General features: G+C 39.6%; 2 protein-coding genes across 8 annotated transcripts in view; one reads left to right on the top strand and one right to left on the bottom strand.

Moving 5' to 3' along the window:
- Positions 1-6,573, top strand: part of LMBR1 (limb development membrane protein 1) — a 76,940-nt gene extending 70,367 nt beyond the window's left edge. For all 7 annotated transcript variants that reach the window (XM_030481068.1, XM_030481312.1, XM_030480894.1 and 4 more), the window contains one exon: positions 630-6,573. In XM_030481068.1, the coding sequence (XP_030336928.1) occupies positions 630-712 (83 nt within the window). In that variant the 3' untranslated portion in view covers positions 713-6,573. The remainder of the gene's footprint in view (positions 1-629) is intronic.
- A 155-nt stretch (positions 6,574-6,728) lies between these two features.
- Positions 6,729-24,649, bottom strand: RNF32 (ring finger protein 32). The gene is given in 10 exon segments (XM_030483485.1): positions 6,729-6,974; positions 14,283-14,341; positions 14,344-14,390; positions 14,575-14,675; positions 14,677-14,715; positions 15,157-15,189; positions 16,909-17,051; positions 23,756-23,795; positions 23,797-24,027; positions 24,541-24,649. Coding segments are annotated over 10 exon segments (963 nt in total). The 5' UTR covers positions 24,565-24,649.
- Between the last annotated feature and the right edge of the window lie 303 nt (positions 24,650-24,952).

Genomic DNA, 24,952 nt, shown 5'->3' with positions numbered 1-24,952 from the left:
TGACATCATGCCTCTTGTGGATAAAATATGGCTGAATGTACCATCTTTCCCCACCTTCCTCCAAAAAAAGAGCAGTTTAACTACTTGCCTGGGGCAGGATGGGTGACCTTAATTAGCACTTGTAGTAGAGAACTCTGCAATAAGAACAAATGGCTGGAAATGGAGATAAACCAATTGGTAATAACGTAGACCTAAAAATAATATTAGACATATAAACAGTTTGGAGAAGTGATGGGGTCAGCACCAGTGATCTGAAGATCAGCAGCGGATGCTTTTCAGAAAGCTGCTATACTTTAAAAGAAATATTTTTAGGTAATTACGTTGTTCTTTGTAGGCTGGCAGAGTAAAATATTGCAAGCCTTACTCAGTTCTTAACATCAGATTTAAGCAATGTGCAGTTAGGCCTTTCTTCCTTCCATGCTTGTCTGTTGTGATGGACTTTTTTCACTTAAAACGCAACTGAAGACATGTCCCAGAAGTAATTCTTATCAGAGCTAGAATCAGTTCTGGTCTTCAGCAAAAAGTCCTTCTCACAAATTAGAATTTGGTTTGTGTGCATTCTTTTGAATACCTGTATTCATGAAACATGGGCGAATCTCAGTTTTTTCTTACTGTGCAATGTTTTGCAGGATTAGATAAACTTCATCTATCAAACAATCCAAGAGACTCGGAGACAAAGCCGTCTGCAAATGGGCATCAGAAAACACTGTGATTAACAATCACCTGCAATCAACAAAGCTGAAAACATCAACCTCATGACATTCCTGTCATCTCATCAACATTTTTATATTGATTTTATTTGTTGATAATTTGGGTCCAACCTAGTCTCATTTTTTTGTTGCTGTGTGCTTCTGAGGAAGTTAGGTATATCAGCTTCTTCTCTTTCCAGTGAACTTTTGGTCTGCTTGTTTATTTCCTGGTAAGTTAGTGCAGGAGGTGCCTTGAAGACTGGAAGCTGAAGAGAATAATTCATTCCTTTTTATTTGCTGAAAGTCTCACATCTTTAGATACAAACCTGCTACCATTTGAATGCACAGTACCTCCTGTGTTACGCAGACACAGCTATAGAGAATAACTTTGGGACTTGGTTAAAAAAAAAAAAAAGCAAAAAGGGTACCACTTGGAGCCCACTATGACCCTTACTGGAAATGTAAACTACCTGGAGTAGGTATCCTTGACAGTAGATAAACAGTTCCACTAAGAACATGTTAAAAATGGCAGTAACGTGTAAAGATCACAGTCCTTTCATGCTGGATACAGCAGGCTGTTCACAGCCAAATGTCACGGAGCTTTCTTGGAAGGTCAGCGTTTTCAGCTTTCTGTTCTTAGCTAGAAACGCCAGGTTGCTTTACTGGTAGCCAGACAATGTCTTATTGAAGTACAAGATGAAGATTAACTTCAATGTTAAATCTGAGCCTAGTATGCTTTGTAAAAAGCTGTGTAGACCCCCTGTCACAGCTCTTACAGTTCTGTAAGCTATCGTGCCAGGGAGGTCACTTACCCTACCAAGTACATCCCTGTAAAATTCTTTATGAACTACTGTGTATAAGCAGTACTTGTAATCAATGCAAGTAGCGCAGGCCTGGGAGGCTGCAGTTGCAGTTTTTTACAGTTGTCTTTCATTTGTAGTAAATTATTTATCTGAATTTATACTATAGTTAACCAGGATTTCTGTTCAGTGGTGTAATCCAGTATCTTTCAGTAGCCTGTTTTTTTTAATGTACACATGAACGTGTATATAGGACTATATGTGTAGATATAAATTAAATTCTAAGCTTCTAGAGATGGCATAGGCGGCTTGGTAAGTAAAACTTGTGCGTTTAGTCTTGGTAGTTGAATTTCTGCGGTGTTACAGTTTAACTGCTCAGAGGCCTTAGATTCAGGATGGCGTTGGTGGGTGGTTACATCCCTTTTCTTAGCATTACTGCAGCCTTAGGAATCCTTCAAGCAGTTTATGGTAAATTAAAAAACACTCACCAACCAAAACCCAAATAAGTATTCAAAATCTGATTGCACTTTTGTCTTGCTCTGCCACAGGTTATCTTCAAATAGGTTGGAACAGGGACACCTTCAGTGTAGCGAGTCAGATAACGTTCCTGTTGATTTCCTGTTTCTGTAAAACAAGTATGTCTGTAGCTTGAGGTCTTACACGTGATGAGGCGGTGATGACTAGCTCTCCAGTGTGGTTCCGAAACAAGATCAACCTTGTGTCAGAAACCCTTTGGCTGTTCGCCTGAGATGACTGCTCTGGGCTGTAGAACTTACTGCTGAGTGTGTGAATGTGAGCTTTTCTTTTTTTATTCCCTAGAGTGCTTCAAAAATCAAGCTCCAGTATACATGAGGATTTCTCATTTTTGCAGCTGCCTTTTCTGACTCATACTGGGGCATAATGTAAATATTGCTGTAGTAAATATGATGCTAGAGAGTTATTTTTTTGTGTGTGTGAATAGTATAAATTCAAGGCTTATTAAACTGACTATTGATGTGTTGTACTGAGTCTTGGAAGACAAAGTAAAATTGCTTGATTTCATTAAGATTTAGAAGCATCTTTTCTGTTGTTTGAGTTTAATGCTGACATTTTAGCGAGGAATCTTTACCTGAGTCAAAGTTCTGCAACCAAGAACAGGGAGCTGTAATTAAAAGTTGTTTAAAAATGTGTTTACATTTAAAATATTGGGAGATCTATTTTTTAGGGGCATCATTCAGGTATTCTCAGAGCTTGTCGCCTTACGTATTAGCATTATAGTTAAAAATAACTGAAATGTATCCACTTGTCCATGCAAAGGATTGTGTGACCAAAATTGTCCTTGTGTCTTAACAGGGCTGGTGAATTGTGGTGTGTGAGGCTAGTTAGCATTATTAAAACATTGCTATGACAACTCTTCAGACAGTTACTTAAATATAGTCTGTGAAACTGAGGAAATGAATTTAAGGAATAAATTTAGGGAGTATGAACCAGCATAGGTCTTGCTCTTCGTGCTTTTGGAGAGATGTTTGTCCCAGCATCGGTGACCCAAGAACACAGAAAAAGATGAGATTATGAGGTATGTGTGGTTTCTGAAAGTGAGTTGGGCAGTTCCTTAGAGGAGAGACAGTTCCTGCTGAGAAACACACAAGTTTCAGGCAAGAATTTGAAACTCTCCTTCAAAACAAACATTACAACCTTGCCTTTCCCACCTCTTCTGCTGTTTTCTGCAATAGGAGAGATGTATGGGTTAAGGCTGCATTAGTGAAGATTACAATGAAACCTGAAGGGTGGTTTAGATGCTCTGTGGTTTCAAGAAATTCAGAACTGCCCTGTGCAACTACTGACAGTGTTTTGTTTTAAAACCAGTTGTTCATATTCTGACACTGTCCACATTAAAATATGCCTTTGGCCTGGAAAATGACATGCTTATGCACAGCTTCTTTACAGATAAAACGCTACAAATATACTACGTGTAAGATACAGGTCACTGTATACTTTTCACAGAAGCATATGGTCACTTAAATACAAGCAACTGGTAATTCATTAATGGATATTGATACATTCCTAGTATTTTGACTCATGTAGAGTCAGGTGGTCTATACCTTCAAGGTATATACAGCTGATCTTAGTAACATTAACATCTGCCTCACTTCTTATGAGGCAAAAAGCACATGAATGCTTCCATCTTCAACTAGATACCACACAAGACCAAAAAATAGGTGTAAACTAAGTGTTTTAAGTTAGCCGTTTCTTGGCTTTATTCAATGTTGGTAGCACAATATTAAATGCAGTGGCAGAACTGTAACAGTGTGGGATTTCTAAGCATAAAGTACACATGCTTATCACTTTAAGCTAAAAAATAATAGTATTGGTTACTGTACAAATAACAGTTTTTGCAGTCATAGGAAGCTTTGTTTACTGTCTGTAATGTGGTGTTTATCTTCTGGCCATGTTCCTCTGATACCTTTTACCCTGTTGACTGTTTTAGTGTGATAGAAATTAAAGGATTTGACAAGTTATTTTCCTTGTCTGGTTCCAAAGTACCACCTCAAGTACTGCACAGAGACATGGTTGCGTGCTGTGGTCTGGTCCAGTCCATGCAGACAGAGCTTGTGCAGCCCTGTGCTTGATAGGGTGAGCACGTGAGAGGATTCTGAGGAGTGCCCCTTCTCCTGCCTGTCACCAGGAGTGATGAGAGCGAAGGGGCTGCAGCCCTCGTGTCCCACCAGATCTCTCCTGCTTGCTTGTACGGCTCTGCAGCAGCTTCACGTGTGCCCACTGCAATCTAAATTAGAAAGGAATAAGGTAGAAACAAAGGACAGTTGGCGTCTTCATGCATGTGACTTCCCTTGAATTTTCTAAGAATGTTATAGGTTATTTTCCTTTCTTTTATCCTCCTCTTCCAGAAGTAGGATGGGCTCAGGTGATGTATGTATGTACAGCAACTGAGCCTTATGCTCGGTGGACTAGCATCTCTCACTTTGAAACACCAAATCCAGCAAGACAGCTAAATCCTGTTGGTTTTACATACATCCTAATTTTTAAAATCTAGGTAAAGTCACTGAAGCAGAGACAATACACTAAGGCCATGTTAATAACCTCTTTAAAAGTAAAGGGCTTAGTTTTGTTTAAAAAAAAAAAAAAAAAAAAAAAAAAAAAAGCATTGATGTGAACTGTGAACCTTAAAGACTTTAAGGAAGTAAGATTTCCTGCCCTCTAGTGTTAGTGTTGTTATTTTAGTGCTGACTTGAGACAATATTGCATACACTAATTTCCCTTCCCAGCCCATATGTTTCAGGAGCTAAGTCTTTGAGCTCTTGAATATTGGATTTACTACTGGTAACTGGCAAGTTATTTCAGTTGCATGAACAGCTTTCGAACTTTACAAAAATGCTGCTTTGGAATTCATCCCATTCAGGGAGAGCAGTCTAATCCACCGGCCCTCACCCGTGTGCTCATAACCTCGGCCGCCTTTTTCTGCCTTGCCCAGCATTCTTACTTCTGGCAACTGGTCTCTGACATTGTCGTAAGAAGTTGCGATGCTCCTTTTCTGTTCAGGGTGTGAGGAGATCCATCTCGTGGCTTGTCCATCTGTTACACACAGCTCTAGCTGCCGAACTGGGTTACTTTGGGGATTACAAGCTCCCAGGGTTTCCAGGTGGTTGATGTGCATGTGCTTGAACTTTTTGCTTTCAGCTCAGTTTTGCTGGGGCTGAGAAGTCATCCCACGCTTTCTGGGTGTACATTTCTGTGCAGGCCATTTGCGGGGGGAAATGTGAGGAGGCAAAGGAGATAGAGCTCACCTGTGCAGACGGTCTTTTTTTCATTCTTTTTCTAATCAAGCTTTACAATTCCATTATTACTAAAAATACATTTAAAATCCTTAAGTTCATGAAATTCAGGAGCTGGTGAAACTTTTTCTCATCCTGGCCCTAATTCTTGAAGACACCTAACATCTTGGCTTGCTTTCCTCTTTTATATGTTCAAGTCATTCAGTGTGTTATTTGGTGGCTTTTGATGTTAAGAACAGGTCTTGATGTAGACAAAACGTGAAATGCCAGAACAAGAAAAATTTACATAGACCTGATGTATGCTCTATAAGAAGACTACTTCAACTGGGAAGCTTTTCTGAAATGTTTTACAATTGAAGCACTCAAACCTCCTCTTTCCAAGAGAAAGAAGACAGGTATCATTAAGATAGGAAAATTAATTGTATGTTCTCTAAAATGCCACTAACACTGAAAAGAACTTCATAAATTCTCACAATCTGTTTTGTGATTCAGAGTGCAACACAATCCTTGACTTTAGAAGCCTGTGAACTTTTGAGGATAGCTCTGTCTTGGCAACAGAGAACCTGAGGATGCTTGATAGTTCTGTGTTAATTACCACATTTTTCTAAGTAACTTTTTCAGTTGCATTTATTGCTCATTGTTTATTTGTTTGTTTAAATATACATAACATTAAATGTTCTAATAAATATAGGAGGTGACTTCAAACAGTCAAAGGGATAGTGTCAGAAATATCCTGTAAATGTTGACAATCCTGACCTGCCTAATTCTAGGCTACTTAAAAGCTGTGTCTTATATGAACGTCTCACATCAGCATAGAAATTAGGAAATCCCAGTTCTTTAAGGTTTGACGAGGTACTGGTGAGATACCCGACTGTTCCTTTGTACCTAATGAGCACTTTGGGATACTGCTTCTGCATTGCTTCTAAATGTTGTATATTAACCTCAAATGTTTGCTGTTGCTTCCACCCCCCCATTCCATTAAGTTTTATAGTCGGTATCACTGGATGAAGCTCCTTTAATGAACAAGGCTTTGTTTTGCATTCCTTGTATACTCAGCGCTTCCGTAGATAGCAGCTACTGAAGTATCGGGGCATTTGCTTGGATTTTAATATATTTCTTTTCCCACAGAGTCCATACAGAGACATTCCTTAGTTAGAATGTTCTTCCATGATGAAAATGTTAGTATTTATTTGTTTGTACTTCATCTGTTTTTTACCACTAGATTCCACTAAAACAATCCTGTCATTAGAGTGGGTTTTCTAACAAGAGCTCATCTAAGTCTGAATTAGGAGGGAGATGAAAACGGTTTAGTCATGGCACATATGTATGTACTTTTAACCTTCAGTAGTGCAAGGCAAACAGCCCAATGTAGAGAGCATATACAGCCTGTGTGAGCCTATGTGATGGCAGTTACTCCAGAGTAGCTGATGTTCTGTGGAACTGCTCCTCAGTTACCTTCCTTGTACTTTCTAGAGCAGGACTACAGCTCTTGATGTGCCTTGCTGCCTTACTTGGCTGGAGATGGAGACACACTGTTCGGGTGTGTCAGCAGCACATAACTCTTCCATGTTTTGATCAAAGTCAGACTTTGCATGGTGCTGAGGTAAGACGTGATGCTCTTCACATGTTTTCTGTACCTTTTCTATTTCATGTGTGGTTTGGGCATCTCTTTCCATGTAAAATGATTGTTCAGAAAAGAGGTGCGATGGCCGTACCTGCATGGTGAATTCGGTGCATGCGTTTTACAGAGGAATTTAACCAGTGCCTGACTTCCGTTTTCCCTCTAACCATAAGTTTCCCAGTCTGAACTGAAATACTTAGAATCACAAAATCTGTGTCAGTAACTTTTTCTCCTTCCTGGCTTTATATAACAAAGTTGAGCCACTTCTAATCTTTAAAAAATAGGTTTCAAAGTATTCTTGTCTGTCTTGGCCTGAATTCTATTGCATTAAAAACGAATGGATAGAAAATGAAGGTATACTTGGGTGGATTTGAAATATTCAAGTTTATGAAATGCGTACTTGTGCACAAAAACCATGACTAGATTTCCTTTACTTCCTGGTGGGGTTAGGAACCTAGTGCTGCATTACCTAAGCAGAAAATACATGTTGCTGTTGTCTTCAGGAAGCTTTGCGTCTCAAAATTCCCACTGTAGAGACTGAATGCTTTGAGTGCTGCTGGCCATCTTGCCACGTGGCATCAGCTCCACACAGATTTGGGTGGTGCGACCATAATGATACAGCTCTGGACTGGCGTGTCTGGGGGTGTTGCTGCTGCTGTAGTAAAAGCAGGAGGGATCTCCAGTCCTGCACTTCCAGGTTTTTCACTGCAGAGTGACTGGTTAAGATTTCAGTTTACAAAAAAAAGTAACACAGTCACTTACACAGTAAGTAACTGGGTGCAAGGCTGAGAGGTGCTGAACGGAGTCAGCAGTTCCCTCTTGGTCTGATTTGCGCTTAAGGCTTTTGGTCTTGAGCAACTCACGTTTCTTTCATGTGGATGTATCTTTGACCAAGGGAAAATATAGCTGAAAAAATATGCTTTTTGGTGTTACTTTAATCACAACAATTTTCTGTGGTCATACCTCCTCCCTACCCAACCCTTCTCACTTTATTTTACATCATCCCAACATATGTCTTACCATGTTCTCAGTTGTGGATACTTTGCTGTGTTACAAACCAAACAAAAATACTCACCGCCTTCACCAGGTTGAACGTTTTGTGAAAAGCAGTGGTAATATGTTGTGGGTTTTTTGTTTTTTGTTTTTTCCTTTGTTTGAAGTGTTACACTGAATGTTTTGTAGAAAGTTGTTTTTTTTTTTTTTTTTTTACTGTGTTTTCAATAAAGTTAAAGTGTGATTCATAGCAGAGTTTTGCTTTTCTTTATTTCAAGCAATGAAAAATATTTCTGTGGCATTCTCAATTCTCCTGTCTGTAGTTGGTGGGAATAGTTGCTTTACTTTCTCTTATTCCTTCCCCCAGTTTGTTTATACAAGAGGATGCTGATTAAGTCCTCTTCAGTAGCTCCGTAGTTTGACTGAAGGGCAATTTTTAGCTACTAAAACCTGACCGCTGCATTTCCTAAACTGTTTGAAACTGAACAGCTTCAGACTTCCATTCCACGAGAGATTTTAGGCTGTTTTTAAAGTTGAAGAAGGGAACTGGAGATGTCCAATCTGCTCAGCTGCACAGAAGTACCTATGCAGATGTTCCAATTTGCAGCAGGTATCCAGGGCTGATACAGAGGTTAAAAGCATCAGGTCTCCACTGATGGACTGTTATCCTTCAGAGAAGTCACAAAGTGGAAAACCAGGATGTCTGCTATGGGCTTTGTTAAAGACACAATAACCAATGAGAGAAGCAGCATCTTGGATGTTGTCTTTGGTGTGTACTTTATGACCTACAGCCTGAAGTACATTTCTGCACATTGCACATAGGCCTAAGCAGTCTGGTCACTGTATCTGAAGATGCTCCTATCAGTGCTCAGCAAAATAAATACCTAAAAGCAGTAAACGCTTTTCAACACTTACTCACTTGAGTGCAATCCCAACTCACTGTGACTGCTTTGTCTCATTGCTACCACAGTATCTGAAAGTTCTGTAGGGCATCACACAAGTTTTACACTTCTCTTTTGTGACTCTGCTCGTCAGAGCTTTCAGCAGCTTTAAGGAACATTTCAACACATGTACCATGACCATGCATTGCGAGCCTTTCTCTCTATGTATTTTGTGAGCAAAAACCTGGCAGGAAAACAGGGAGCTGTCTTTTCAGGGAGGGTGGGGTGGGGTGGGAAGTGGGAGGTGAGGTGGCAGAAGGGTTGTTGCCAAGGTCAAACAGCCTGATGGTACCTGAACGCTTTCCTGTTGTTTCATTTCAGGGTTTATTTTGGTGGTCTTTCTCTACCAGGACATGTGCTTCGTAGCATGTGTCAGAATATTCAACGGGAACTTTTCTAGACCTAATGGAATCATGAAAAAACCCACAAAAACTCTCTGAAAAGGTCATTTAACGTTATGAGATTTCATTTAAACTTTGATTTTCCTAAACGTCATTTAACGTTATGAGATTTCATTTAAACTTTGATTTAGGAAAATCAAACTTTTAAAAGTTTTACTTTTAAAACTATGTAATGCTCAGCAGGGTTTTTTTGTTTGGTTGGGTTTTTTTAATTATATCAATATAATGTGCACCTATGAAAGCATCTTCCATTGAAACCCATAATGTTTCTCAATAAATACTTCAGAGACAAACATTTGAAGCATCCAGGTAAGAGAAATAGTGAAAACCATCACGTAAGGCAAGTTGTTTGCTTCTTGACATTAGATTTGATCCAGTGTTCTCTTAATTTTATGGTCTGACTCACTGCTGAGACCCATTATGACTTACCATTATTCCAAATGATCCCTAACACAAGAGTATATTGAAAGGCTGTATCGAACTGTCAGTTGTCATGGTTTAAGCCCAGCCAGTAACTCAGACCAGGACATCAGTACAAACCAGATTTAGTTACCTCATTAGGTAATGCTGATGTACACCATAACTTAAAAAAAGGAAAAATGAAAAAATTCCCCTCAGCCCCCCTGTACAGTGTATTTAAATCAGAATGTGACAGGAAAAGCAATAGTCCCTTCTGTATTCCGTGAGAGAATTCCTTGTCCAGCAAAGAGCAGATGGGTAATCTTGTGCTCCCCTCATGACTGTTCACTGACAAGAAGAAAAAACCTAGCATAGTAACCCTGATTCTATCCCATGCAAACATGCACACTGACCTTCAGTGGTATGTGTAAACCAAAAAAACAAACAAACAAGCATCCCACCGCAGGCCTCCTTCAATATTTACACTTTGTGGTCTCCAAACAATCCCAAATGATGACACTGTGAGCTTCCTGAATAAGACATGAAATACTAAGGCACTACGCTTTAACCAGTTTATGTCGTTAATATGTGATTATTTAATTAAGCACTTACGGTCCTAGTAAGTTTTATCTGCATGTCGTTTCCTAGATCCTAGAACTGAATCTGCTCCACATTGCAATTTTAACTGCTCTTACTGATTTGATTTTAAAATCTAACTTCAGGAATAACAGGGTAAGATTACACCTAAACCTTACAAATTCATGGTTTCTGTGCAACATCAAGGTTGATCCATTTGATTTGATTTATGCTTGGTCTTCATTTATATTGGTATCAAACTTTGACAGACTTGAAGTGTTTTCATCAGAAAGCTAGGGAGATATAATAGAAAACTAGAGCAGCCATGACTGTGCTTTTCAATGGCCTCTCAGAACTCAAAATTTGAGGAAAAGCAATTATGTTTTAACTGTGCCCTTATCCAGGGTCTGTTTCTGCAAATGTGAGGGTAAGGCAGGCAGTATGTGGTCGGTTCCAGGACTAGGCCTGTCTTGTGAGCTACACCATGACTAGACAGGGTGCTGGGGACAACTAACCCACAGGGAGATCTGAGATCTGGGGGTAGAGAGGGGCCGGGGTTGTGTTAAGCAAGCAGTGCCTCCTTTGTGCCTCTCCTGCTTGCTCCTTTTTCCCTCATCAGGGAGAAGCCCTCAGTTTCCTCACTGAGCTTACATTTGTGCTTCTCTTGCATTTCCCTAAGCAAGCCTCAAAGTCCTCTCAGGAGCCTCCTCAAGCAGAATCTGTAAATATAAAGAGAAGAAAACTCTTCTCCTGCCTGAGACCATGATCTATTAAGTTCCCCTGGTGCTAAGATACTATCTGCTTTGAGCTACTCCTGTATTTTCTGCAGTATGACCTGACCCAACCCATATTCATCAATCAGCAAATAACATTTAAGGTTGGGAAGAAAAAAAGTATAACTGAAATTTAAACCCAAATTTTTGTTAACTGGCAAATAAGTGCCAGCTATCAACATGAACAGAAAGGAAATAAGCATTTTGTATAGCTTGTTAACGTTAGCATGTTCTAGGATTTAAATATTAAATCCTGCTGTGTTTTAATGAATAACCTTTTTTCCCCTAGAACAACTGAAACTGATTAATTGAATTATTTCCTGATACACCCTCCCTCTGTATTTTATGCCTGTGACTTCTTAAAACTCGAACAGAATGGCATAAACTGAATATTTGAAATGCTCTATTGGTATGCAAAGCTACATCAGTCATCTGTACAGCAGCACAAGACTATGATAAAATAAAACGATGAAACAAAGCACCGAGGTGAACTTTGTCCACAGGGAAGCCTTTTTAAGTGATCCAGTGTCAGCAAATTGCTTACTAATGTGTTGACTTATGGCAACCCTCAAAAGTAAAATGAAAAGACTGGAATTTACAGCATATCAATGAATCAGTTGATAAGCTTTTACTGGTTTAATATCCTCCTAGTTTTGCTGCTTGGAGCCACTTCAAGTTAGCAACAGAATGTTTACCATCTCTCTGTGATAAAGGAAGTCAAAGGACTAAACAAATTCCAGGACCATTATACTGTTTGGTGAGATTTAATTTAAAATCGTTGGGAGAAATCATGTGGAGGGGGAGGAAGAAACTAAAGTCAACTGCATCATTTCACAGTGACTCACCTCGCTTCCTAAACAATGGCAAGATTTTTAGCAAAGCTGGAGATAATGTAATGCATTTGAAAAGATTTAATTGCACCAATAAAAGACTATACCACAATTAAATGACATACAGAAGTGACATTTATAGGTAAGATCAAAGAAATTCACTACCTAACATGCTGAAGCAACAACCTGCTTTCTGTGTATAGCAGTGCTAAAAAGTAGCCTACTTTGGTTTCAGTGACCTTTCTTATCTCCTTTGATCTAGATTATTAAAAATTTTAATGATAGCTCTAATAAGGGCTACTGTAGCACCCTGAAACAAGTCGTATGTGTCCTAATAGCACTAATACTTCAGGCTTTGTTTTTTATTTTGTGATATTTAAGCATATGAAACTTCACATTTAACCTTTGTGATCCTTCCAGAGGAGGTAGGGTTATTAAATATTAGATTGGGGGGGGTTTTCCTCAATTGTGATGCCATTTGATTATGCTAATGTTTAGGGAGTGACATTTTAAAAGCACAGAACAAGTTTGAGAGGCAAAATTTTTTTAGAAAAGCTTTTTAGCATCTGGAAGTGGATAGCTCCTTGTGAAAAATTTCCTTGGCGTTTTCATTAACTGACACTTAAAACGTATAAGAGCAAAAGCAGGAAAATCTCATCTACAATTCCCACTTCAAAGCCGCTAAGAAAAATAGTATATAGCCTTTAATCACAATTGGTAGTGAATTCATTTAAACCTGGCTAATCCATATAAGAATTTATACATTTATTTATAATAGAAGGTGAAAAAGTAGTGCCCATTTTGTTCCCTGCAAAGTCCTGAAGCGTTACATGAGAGAATGATTCCCTACTACTGGGGACTATATATGGAAACTATGTTAAATGAAGACCTACCTACAATCACATGATGAAATGTGGGCAATCTATCAGGCTGTTTCTCCCTAAGACAGGTATCTAAGCTGGGGGCCCTAAAAGGTACCCCTTTGCTGTAGCAAAGGTACCCATTGCTGTAGCTTGGCAGACTGCTACTGTAGCCATCTGAAGTTTGGTGAGAGAAATTGTAACAACTTTCTGCATATTTAGAAGCCTTCTTCAACTTCCCCTTACTGAGACCTGTTTATAGCTAAGCACAGTATCTTGAGCCCACAGAACACTAACCACCTTATTGGAAAATAAGCATATGGCTGCTTCCCCAGTCTTCCATACAGAAGAATCTAAGTGTTTCTATTATCGGTTCTCATGATGCTACTTGAGGACAGTCACAATCCACCCAAGGATTCACTTCTTCCAAACTGAAGTGTTTGAGCACTTTCAAGTGTAACATTAGCTTTCCTCAGTTACCTCCGTATTCATTTTCTCTGTTACAGGGAAGGATTTTGCATTGATTACAAAGGTAGCATAGCAACCAGCATTCTGTCTCAGTGTTACAGCTGAGAACAGTATTTCCTTTCTCTCCCCTGCCACCACACAAGTGGAACAGTGGTACCAGTTTTGTTGCAACAATCTGCCAGATTACCTCTATGGTACCAATCTTACTATCACACATAACTGCGTAACACAAGAGAGGGTCTTTGTCTCCAAAGCTCTCCTCCAACAGGATACAACCAAGTAAGCATGAGAAATAATGACAGTAACAAGGCTTTTTCTGCAAGGTCTCTTCTGTTTAACTAAAGCAGTGATTTGAAAAAACCAAAACTAAAAAACCGATTTAAGTACTGGTTTAAACCTGCTGCTGATTTAGCTTGAACCTTGGGTAAGAGTATTTCCCTAGTTGCACACACTAGCTACACTGCCATGGCCATCCTGTGTGGCTTTGTTAATCTCTGCTAACAAGGCTGTCTGGTAATCTGGACTGGAAAACGGCTTCCCTCACTCCCTGAGGGACCCTTTGGTAATTGCTGAGGATGTGTCAGAGCAGTTTTTGTTAATGAAGAGCTGAGCTGGGCTGGTTGTTACTGCACTGGGGGAAGACTGGAAGTTGCAAAGGAGGACATGAGGGTTGCACAGGGATTCTGCAGCAGCTGTGTGCTTAAAGGCAAGCAGGGTCACTACAAAATGCTTGCACCTGATTTGGTTTCATTTGTATGGGGTCAGGACCCTAATTTATTACGGTTGGACTTGCATCAGAGCAGAAGTTAGAGAAGGGCAAAGCTATGGAATGGAAATATCCAGTTCAGTGTCCAGTGAGAGGACAATGTCAATGAAAAGAAGTTATGATTGTTTATGTATTTATTTGTTTCTCCTCTTACTACACCCCCTTCATATAATTCTATAGGGAAGGAGATTACTGTGATTTGTCAAAAAGAGAAGGGAAATACAGAGCCTCACAAAAACCCTAGGCAAAAGTCAGCCCTTAAAACTAAATATTTAAATTATTTTCCTTCTACATTGTAAAGAAGATGAAGGAGTAAATTAAAGAGTAGAGAGCTGATATTCAGGAGTTTTCATTTAAGGCTGCTGAATCAGACCAAAGAAGGAAATGCAACATACCTTTTTCTCAAAGAACTGCTTTCTTAATTTTCTATCTTTAGGAGGCACTGTTTCTCTCAGTTTTTATCCCATTTTCTGACAATATATCCCCTTCAGGAAGCTTGAATTCTGTAAGACACAATTTTGGTTAAGAAGAGGAAACTCAAATTCATATAATTTTACTATTTATATGAAAAAATAATTTTATGAATATTTTTTAAACTTTTGTACTGCATTCATTCTCTTTAGTATCTTATTAAAGTTTCAAAACATTTGGAACATTATTTAAAAATAAATATTGTCCAGTGACAACACCTGTAGAAGTATGGCTTATCTAACAGCGCACTTGATTTTGAACAAGCGTGCCCCGTCATGTACTACTCTGGTCTGATACTGCTCTTCCCTACACAAGAGAAGGACAAGACTTTTTACCTGTAAATTTTTCAAGGCATGCCTCTTAAAATAAGTGCAATCACTTACAACATATATAAACAAGATAGATTACAGAATGTGAAAACAGTTCATTCATCAATCCATGAACACTCTACAAGAGGCGTATTTTTATAAAGAGTTAAGAGAATATTGTAAATCTCCATGTATTTGCATGAAATTTCATGAATTAAACTATTCCTGCTTAGTATACAAATGTATAGCTTAGTCACAAACAGTGTTTTTCCCATTTTTAAAACCCATATGGTTTTAAAAAAGGTAATAACATGGCATACAGTGCTTCATCATGAAATAGCCTTGAATTATATTTCTTACCATGAAAATCTGGAATCGAAATTACTTTTTAAGATTATTGCATTTAATTCATTAAGATATTCACTTAAGTAGTTTAATTTAAATAAGTCATGTATTATGTGGTGGAATAGTTATATAAAAGCGTACTCACTTTACGGAATACATGGGAACATGAAAGCAGCACCTGTTTTTCAAAGGAAAAAAACCAAAACCTGACTTTTAACCATTCTAACAGCTGAAAAGTAAAAAATGCTGACAAGAAGAACACTGCCTGCCTGAAAGGTCATCAGTTTCTGTCTGTTACTACTGCAGTCTTTCCAGTGAAAATAAAACTGGTCTTCTTTAGAACTTACTTAATAAATTACATCTTAAACCAGTATGTGAATTTTGTGTTAACACCACATGGAGTGGCAGGAAGCAAGAAATGCCAACTGCTACTGACTGGAGAAGATTATAAAACAAGTACTTCAAATGAAAGCCGATTAATTTTTTTCCCCTTTTCCCCACAGAGACATTAAATTTCAAGAAGTGATATACATCAAATGCAGCATTTCACACATACAAAAAAAAAAAAAAACCACCACCAAACCAAAACACAAAAAACAAAAGAAAAGTATGTTCACAGGCTACAAGAAAACTTCACCTTTATCTGACCTAAATTCCCACCAAATGCTGATGATCTCCACCCTGACAAAAGATACAGAGTTGGACAAAAAAGGCAGTTGGCTCTTAGAGGAAGGAAAAACTGGGAAAGGAGTGAAAACCAGAACAAGTAGTGTGCACTATTGAGCTGGCAAACACAAAAGGATTAATGGCTAGCAGCCAGCTGAAGAGAAAGCTTTCAGATACAGTGGCTTTTTTTCCCTTGAGGGAGGAAAGCTAACGAAACACTGTGAACAAAAAGAATTCCAGAGGCATTTCCTTTTTTGTGCCAAATCTAAAGTAACCTTTTTAATGAGTGCTGTCTTTTGCTCTCTCTTGTCAAGCTTTAGGCTTTCAGGGTAGCCAGAAACTGGCAGAATGGTCTTTTGCCAGATCCATCCCACCTGTCTGTGGACAATTGTACACCTTCAGTTAATGTTGATGTAAAAGGAAACAAAAGCCCTGTATCTAAGGTTATTAAAAGACCTTGATTCACATCACAAACTTGGCTGTAAAAACTCTTCAAGAAAAATTAAAAGGGACAGCAGGCAGAAAAAAAACAGCCTAAAATGCACTGTGGTAGGAAACTTGCAAGCAGTTGGGATAACTCTTCTAATTACCATCATCACCTCTCTGAAGCAGAACTCCAGTCAGTCACTTGTCCCTTTTGCTTAATATTTTAAACATGACAGATGAGAGAATCTAATGAAGTGTGATGTCTTTATGCTTATGTTACACACATGCCTCGAATAAAGCCAACAAGGTAAAATACAAGCGTTTCTTCAGATAACCTGAGAAAGTGACTGTCTGGTACTACGAGTACACCTACTTCCACGTGCCAAAAAGAAATAACTGTTGAACTAAACTGCAGTTAACAGAACTTGTGAGAAAACAAAATATATCTTAAAATGCATAATTAGTGGGTATTTACCAGTCTGATGAATGAAGGCTGAGATCCTATCTAACAAGAGTTTAAATGAAGTGGAAAATAAGCAAGCAAGAACAGATAAAAAGGCTGATTACCTTCTCCTGTACTGTCATAATTTCAGAAGTGAACACTACCAACCTTTCTCTACCATATCATGTCCAAAATACTTTCAGAGTTAGTTATTAATAGCTGGGTCCAGCTATTAAATAATAAATGGTATCTTACAGTACAATCTTTCTTTCTTTCTCCAGCTAATGATTTCTAGCAGTAACACTGGAAAAAGTCTTTAAACACAATTGTGTAGTCCACACAGTTATACAGTCATACACGTACCTGCGGCTGAAGTGCAAATTCTTCTCTGGATATTGCACAAGGCTATATGGAATCTCTGCGCCGTACAGATCACTGCTTTATTTTTACCCATTTTTCAGCAGCTAGTGGCAAGGAAGGAGGCTCAACTAGGCCTGATTTCTGAGCTGTAGTCAGTAACACCAACAAACCACTGAATAAAACCCAAATGCAGACAATGGATTTTCTTCATATGAAATTCATCTATGATGCACTTATTTAAAAATACTTTATACAGATACTTCATATAAATCAGACAAACCACTGGCAGGTGACATACTTCTTAATTAGCCAGTCAGTAACAGTCAGAACATTTTTACATACAGGATTTATGCAGAAATTTTTTTTAAATGTAAATTTTATTTGCCGAGTAATTTGAATTTAATACCTTATCACAGCCATTAAGATGGGGACTATTAACTAGATAATGTAACAATGCACAATAAAATAATTTCAAATCATTGGTATATATAAAATCTCTGTTAGAATTAATTTGTGAAGGTTTCTTCAACATTGCACTTTTGTACTCTTAAAATAGAAATAAAAATTAGTAAGTTGATATAATAAAAACTATTGCTGGTGCAAAATCCTGAAGTGTAATGAAACTGTGATGGGTGCAAGAGAAATAAAGATCATAAAGAAATGAAGAGATGGTCACAAGACACTGGTGACAGTGTCACTGTGATAGCTGAGCTTGGCCATCTTGGATAACTGTGAGGTGCCTTGCTGCATGTCCTGGAGACCTCATAGCAGCCTTCCAGTATCTGAAGGAGGCCTACAAGGATGCCGAGAAGGGACTCTTCATCAGGGACTGTAGCGATAGGACAAGGAGTAACGGGTTTAAACAGGGGAAGTTCAGGTTAGATAATCATATAATCATAGAATGGTTTGGGTTGGAAAGGACCTTAAGATCATCTAGTTCCAACCTCTCTGCCATGGGCAGGGACACCTCACACTAGACAATGTTGCCCAACGCTCTGTTCAACCTGGCGTTGAACACTGCCAGGGACGGAGCATTCACAACATCCTTGGGCAACCTGTTCCAGCGTCTCGCCACCCTCACAGTAAAGAACTTCTTCCTTATATCTAATCTAAACTTCCCCTGTCTTATTTTGAACCCATTACTCGTCCTATCGCTACAGTCTCTGAAGAAGAGTCCCTCTCCACCATCCTTGTAGGCCTCCTTCAGCTACTGGAAGGCTGCTATGAGGTCTCCACACAGCTTCTCTTCTCCAGGCTGAACAGCCCCAACTTCCTCAGCCTGTCAGCACATCTAGTTTAAAGCTGCCTTGACCAGCCTGGCAAGTCTCCTACCAAAGCAGCTCTTCCCCTTGTCTGACCAGCTCCACCAGCCTCCAGTAGACCTGGCCTCCCAAACTGAGTCCCATGTTCTAAATAACCAAACCCCTGACTATGGCACCACCATTTATTAACCTGCCAAATCCACCTGGCCTTTTCAAGGTCCTCCTCTTTGACCTGGAAGATCGATGAAAAAACTGTCTGAGCCCCGGAGCCCCCAGCCACCTCTCCCAGGGCTCTGGAGCCCTTATTAATGATTCCCAGGCTGCCGCTACCAATATCACTGGCACCCACATGGACCACAAGAAGTGGGTAAAAGCTGGACTTACTAGACCAGGCAGCCTCTCAGCAACATCCCTGATGCAAGCCCCTGACAGGCAACACACCTCCCTCGGGACTGGGTCAGACCAGCAGATGGGTGCCTCTGTGCCCTTCAAAGTAGAGTCACCCACTGCTATGACCCGCTGCCTTTTCCTGGAGGCACCAGTACTGATCCTCCTTACAGGTGCATCAGCTGGTTGTTCATTTGGTGCGGTGTGCGCTTCCTCGTTAGCCCCTGCAGAACTGTGAAGTGGTTCTGGGTGGGGACGTCGGAATTTGGAGGAAGCCCCTTGCTGTTAATTGTCCTCTTCCTCCTTTTTTTGTTGGGTTTTTGTTACTAGCTCCCAGCTTCCTGGATTAACACCCTCCTTTTCTGTATGCGCTGTGGTGGACGCTGGTGGCCCCTGCACAGTCTGGGCCCGGAGCAAGCAGTCCAGCTCCCTCTCAGCTCCCCGGACAGCTTTCAGCTGCTGACAGCGCCCCGCAGCTCAGCCCCTGCTGCAGGAGAACCTCCACCAGGGCGCACCGAGCGCAGCCCTGCCCATGGCGCACCCTCGCCCCCAGAGACCAGCGGAGGCACTTCGTGCGCCCCGAGCTCCGCTCCGCTCCGCGCCGCAGCCTCCCCTCCCCTCGGCTCTGTGCGGAGCAGAGCTCCCGGAGCGGGCCCCGCCCGGAGCCGAGCACTCCCCGCCCCGCCCCGCCCCGCCCGCTGCCCGCCCGCGCTGCAGGCGCCAAGGGCCGCGCCCCGCGCTGCTCCCGCGCTCCCCGGGGCGGGTGCTCCCCGCTCGGGCGGTGCCTCCCTCCCGGCGCCGCCCCCGGTGAGTCCCTGCGCGCGGCAGCGGAGCTGGGGCTCCTGGGCAAGGCCCGGCGGGGGCTCGGGGCTCGCGCGGGGGCTCCCGGCGCTCGGAGCTGGGGCTCCGGGGCGCGGGGTTTGCCTCGCCCCGGTGCTGAAGGCTCCTTTCTGGAGATACCTCGGCAGATGACCAGTGACCAAAAGAGGAAGTTCTTTACAGTGAGGGTGGAGAGGCACTGGAATGGGTTGCCCAAGGATGTTGTGAATGCTCTGTTCTTGGCAGTGTTCAAGGCCAGGTTGGACAGAGCCTTGGGCGACATGGTCTAGTGTGTAGTGTCCCTGCCCATGGCAGGGGGGTTGGAACTAGATGATCTTAAGGTCCTTACCAACCCTAACTGTTCTATGATTCTAGGAAATCTCTGTCTTCTTAAAGAAGGAAGCAGTTAAAACACTTAAAATACACGAACGGCAGATAAAGTCCAGTGTCAGTATCTCAGTAGTAAAAGATGATGCTAGGAGGTACAGCAAAGAATAGATCTTCATCATCTTTGAAGACCAGAGGAAGTAGCTTGTGTGGACTGACCAGAGCCAATGGAGGAATGTCCAAGGTATGTGTAAAAACCCAATAACTTGAGTCCGCGATGAGCCTTCCATAGTATTTGCTACAACATGGAAGAAGGACATGAGATAGTTAGAACACAAGCTGATGATACCTAGATGAGAGTTTTAGTTCTAAATGGGAAGGATCAACTCTTTCATTCACACGAAAGTCTTTGCATAAAGCAGACATTAATAAGCAGCACATATTCTGTATAAGATTTCAAACCCTCATCAAACCACTTGTGTGTCCAAATCCATTACACTAGTTAGTCATGAAGAGAAAAGGAATCCTAACAAACCAAAGACTGGGGTTTTGGTGATCTACTTGCTGAAGTATGTCGTTATTCTAGGACAGGATTTGTTAATTTTCAAGACAAGAATTCTGCTCCTGAGCTCATCCATCTACAGATGTGTATCGTTAATCATTTAAAATTTGCACAAAACTGTCTTTGATCTTTTTAAAGAACTTCTGTGACGTATTAAAGAAATTATAAAGAATACTTTCTTCCCTTAAGTTGAACTATCTGCCTTTACCTTCTTCCTTGTGAGGTCATGACATCCTTCAAACGTAAATCAATTTCATTCCACACCTTACAACAACAGGATAGCTTTGAGATTTCAAGCTGGGTCAGTTTCTGCTTTTGGAACAGTGTGGAAAGTGCTTTTTCTACGGTTTGGTTTCCTATGGTTTGGTTCACATAGACCCCACCTTGTTACTGTTGTTACCCTTGTAAAGGTATCAAGTCAAAGGTGAGCAATGCATGTAAGCCTAAGTATCAAGAGAACATTTGAATCAATGAATGGCATAGATTACATCCATGATCATACATGAATTTTCTCAGGGTCACAGAGTTTCAGTTCCTGGGCAACTCAATACCAGACATAAATGCAGCACCTCCACGCGTGCTCACAGCTTTGCCTGAAGGCAATGGGCTAGAATTCAAACCATTCCACGTCAAGCAGCAAAATGCATACATATGTATTACAGCATCGTAATTTCAGAATGTAAAATATATACTGTATTAACATAAAATAGCATTGTTTATCAATTTTGGTGTGGTAAAATGCTTTTATCTGGCACTTTTGATGGTAAAATATAGTATGAGCTTAAGAGATGTATAAAGGATCCTGTAGAGCTTAAATACTACTTCTGAACATGTGTTTTGCTTAAAGCTTATGCATGCATCGCTGAAACTGATAGCTGAGTAACAATGAAGTTTTCCTAACCAGGAGTCCTTTCCCTCTTGACCATTCAACTCTTGAAGAGCATATCTTGCAAAGATCAGTGTTTCTGCTACAAAAGTAAAATCAAATTATAAAATACATGGTACAAGTTTCAGTAAAATAATATGTGAAGTTTCATCTGACAGTAGTACATGGGGGTATCAGTGAATGAGTAAGGAAACAAGATCCCAATTTGATAGCCCAGTATACACAAAGACCAAGCAATGGTCTTTATGATGAGAAAATCTAGGTGCACAGGGAACAGGATAGCAAACCAGTCACAGCATGAAAGACAGTATCACAACGTAAAAAGTGCCTAGCCTTGATTTTCTTCCAAGCACTGTGGTCAAAGACTGTTTTAAGAAAGACAATGAGATGGCTTTGTGGAAAGCCTTTTGTATACCCCCAGGGTAAGAAAAAATGCTTATTTAAAACTTTCACAAATGGATGATTAAAGCTACCAAATAGGAAGAGATTGGCGGCAAAACCTAACTTCTAAATAATATAAACCAGATGGGATATTTGTGAGGGACAGGCTATACAGGTGTTTAGAAGGAAAGCTTTTACACAACATAGTTGATGAAGGAAAACTGGCAGCAGGACACACAAGAAGGGATATGTGGTTGAAGCAAAAGGCTCTACAAAGGTATTCTCAAAGTAGCACTTTGAATAAATACAAGCAATGAAAGCCTACATTTATCACAGCTCAAGACATCCAAGAGTTTTCACCCTTATGCATCAAGTTTACAAGTGCAATCCTTTTACTGACACACCCATTTACAACCCAGTTATTTATCATAAAATGAACATTAGCAAAGTGATCACATACATTAATCTTTAAACTGTTATTATTTGATTTTAAGACTCAAGTCCTAAATTGAGAAAAATTTAATGATAGTGGCCTGTAAGATTTTGGTTATCAGCAAACTCAGGAAGGAAAAGTCACATTAAACTACATTTTCAAAGTTGTTTCACAGCTGTAAAGTTTAAACCACGCAATTCTTACTAAGAAGAGAAAGCTTGACACAAGCCTTTGAAAACAGTGTGAGACTACAGGTGAAAATACTAATAAGCAAAACCCAAAATCAATTGCAATTTTAAAAAATCTTTCAGCACATTCTTTGAAATCACTTGCACAAGCAGTCAGAGGACAGTTCAGTCAATGAGCCAATGCCATGATTTAAAGAGAAAATACTTCTTTCTTTTAATTGCAGAGAACATGCTCACACTTGGGCTGCATTTTTTTACCACAACCTTTAGCTTCCACGATCACTCATTATTTATATTTGTGTTAACCTCAGTACCTATCTGCTGTTTCCCCCTCACTGTCCTCTTTTCTTTCAAATTCCTCTTCCAAACAAACCAAAGAAATAACCCTCCCATCTTTAGAACTATAACCGTGTAAACATAGTAATAATCACCTTTGTCCTATCACTTGTTACACTCACTTGTTGTGTATTATCTTCAGTTACCCTCTTAACCTTCAGCTCATTACAAATGGCAGATGCTTGTGCTTGTATGGAGCCTCATTGATTTACATGGTTCTCTTTAGAGCTGGGACTGCTGTGACAGTTACGATAGCAAAGGCAACATGATCTTCAGAGAGGCCTATAAGGGCATTTTTATGAAAAAGAATAAAACAATTATTAATGATGATGAAAGTTTATTATGTTTAAAACTGCAAACTGTGGAGATGGAAGGTCCTTTAAGAAATGCCTAAACAAGACAACTGAAAAGATGGAAGCAAGATGTTCATGGCAAGGATACTGCAGAAACCTTTAGAAAAGGGAAGTACAAGGCTGAAACTGGTCCGTGGGGAGCGCATTTGGACTCCTGGTCTGTAAAGATGCTCTCTGGCATTGTTTTTTTTTAAGCAATATTGTGTGTTGCTGCTGTGCAACTGTATTATTATAATACTATTTAAAAGTGAGTTTTCTCACCAGGCATCATTCCAAGCCCTCACATCTGTGACTTTTATCTTGCTGCATGTTTGCTTCTAAATTTGAAAAAGGTATTTAACTACAGGTGTTAATTCTTCTCGGGTTTAGCCCCAGGACCATTGTAAAACCAAACCTTTTTAACTTTGAGTAAAGGTGGGTATATATTAACAAAGAATACATTTAATGCAACACTAGTAAATGTCTTTTTACTGAATAAGGAATAAACCAAACCATTTCGAATAGATGTAAAAACCCCCTCAATACTAAAACATTCCACCAAATAAACACAATCTCAAAATCACTGTTTGCTTGAGAATATGAGGTAAAGAAAGTTATGACACAAACATACTAAAAAAGTGTAAAAAACTTTCACCTCTTAAAGAATTCTTCTTCATCAAGATGCACTAGCTTATTCAGTTTTATCTTCATTGTCATGAGAATAATACTTTTTAATACATTTCAGGTATGAAAAGACATGTTCAAGCCACTGATGGGCAATTCCATTGTTTACACCTGGCCTAAACTGCTGAATTTAGACAAATTTCAAAACAAGATTTTATGCTGTTTAGCATTAACGTATCTTACTGAACAGAACGCTTAGCTTCCTCAGTTTATTTTAAATAAAAACAAAAATTCGCAAATCAGAATGGTTTACCTAACATTAACTGTGGAGGACTGGGATCAAGAACATACTCCGTTATCTGCATCTTCTTTGGTTTTGTGATGAGTGCTCTTTTTTCTTAGTCCAGCATCTACTACTTCTCTGATTATTTCTTTGTTCATAGGTTTGTAAATGTTCTGGGTATTCCTTGTCCTTGACTGAAAAGGATCTGCTAATGAAAGATCCTGGAGCTGATGACTGTGTATTATGCGATCCTGTAGACCAACTGCAGAAACTGCTATTGTCTTTTATTTGGAGGAGTGGCCCTAAAAAGAAAAAAAACACAGATGTGACTAATTATTGTTATAAATTATTAAAAACCATATATAATATACTAAATTAAAAGAAACTCTGCTGTTAGCCAATATTTTTGCCTTGTGAAAGGCTTTTATACACATGCATCTCCCATACTTGAAGCCTAACATACAATTACCATAATAGGAATTTTAAGATTGATGTTTGACACATCCTAGTTTTAACTTATAAAAAGTCAAATGAAATCTTTGATTTCTCATTTATATTAAAATAGCAGCATTTTTTAATTACTGAGCTTATAATTATTATATGCAATAAACTCATGATGGACTATAAAAGTTTGGCATGCCTGAACACATTTTTACTTCAATATAATTAACAACAATCCCAAAGGCTAATGTTGCCTTCCAGAACACTGAATATAAACAAGAACATATTATTTTTATACAGGGAATAGGCTTGTCTACCTATTCCTTCATTTCCCCCCACCCTTCTGCCTTATTTTAAAGGATGTGAAATCGTACCTTATAAAAATCATGGTGCTCCATTGATAATCTTTAGCTGATTTTACATGAGTAGCATGGTTCTACAAACAGACATGTACAAGAACTTGAATAATATTTCTCAGCAGAAACAGCCTCATCAACAGCAGAAGAGAAACCTACAATTTCACTCGTTTTCTCCTTGGCCTACCACGGGAGACAGCTTAACATGTACTTCAGGAACAGCAATTAACTCTGAATCCATAAAGCACCAACTGTGCCCTTCTCCTGTCAGCCTCATCTCACCCCCAGTGCACTGCTCATAATGTACACAGAATGGCTTCGAAATGAATGGCAGTAATCATGAATTCCAAACTGATCTGAGGCAAAAATATGGCCATAGCAATAAACCTCATTGAACTGTTCTGCCAGATCAGTTTATTGTAGACAAGGA

The sequence above is a fragment of the Strigops habroptila genome, chromosome 1, assembly GCF_004027225.2.
Source record: "Strigops habroptila isolate Jane chromosome 1, bStrHab1.2.pri, whole genome shotgun sequence".
Classification (NCBI taxonomy): domain Eukaryota; kingdom Metazoa; phylum Chordata; class Aves; order Psittaciformes; family Psittacidae; genus Strigops; species Strigops habroptila.
Note: the sequence above shows the minus strand (reverse complement) of the source record. Positions and strands in the feature narration are given on the sequence as shown.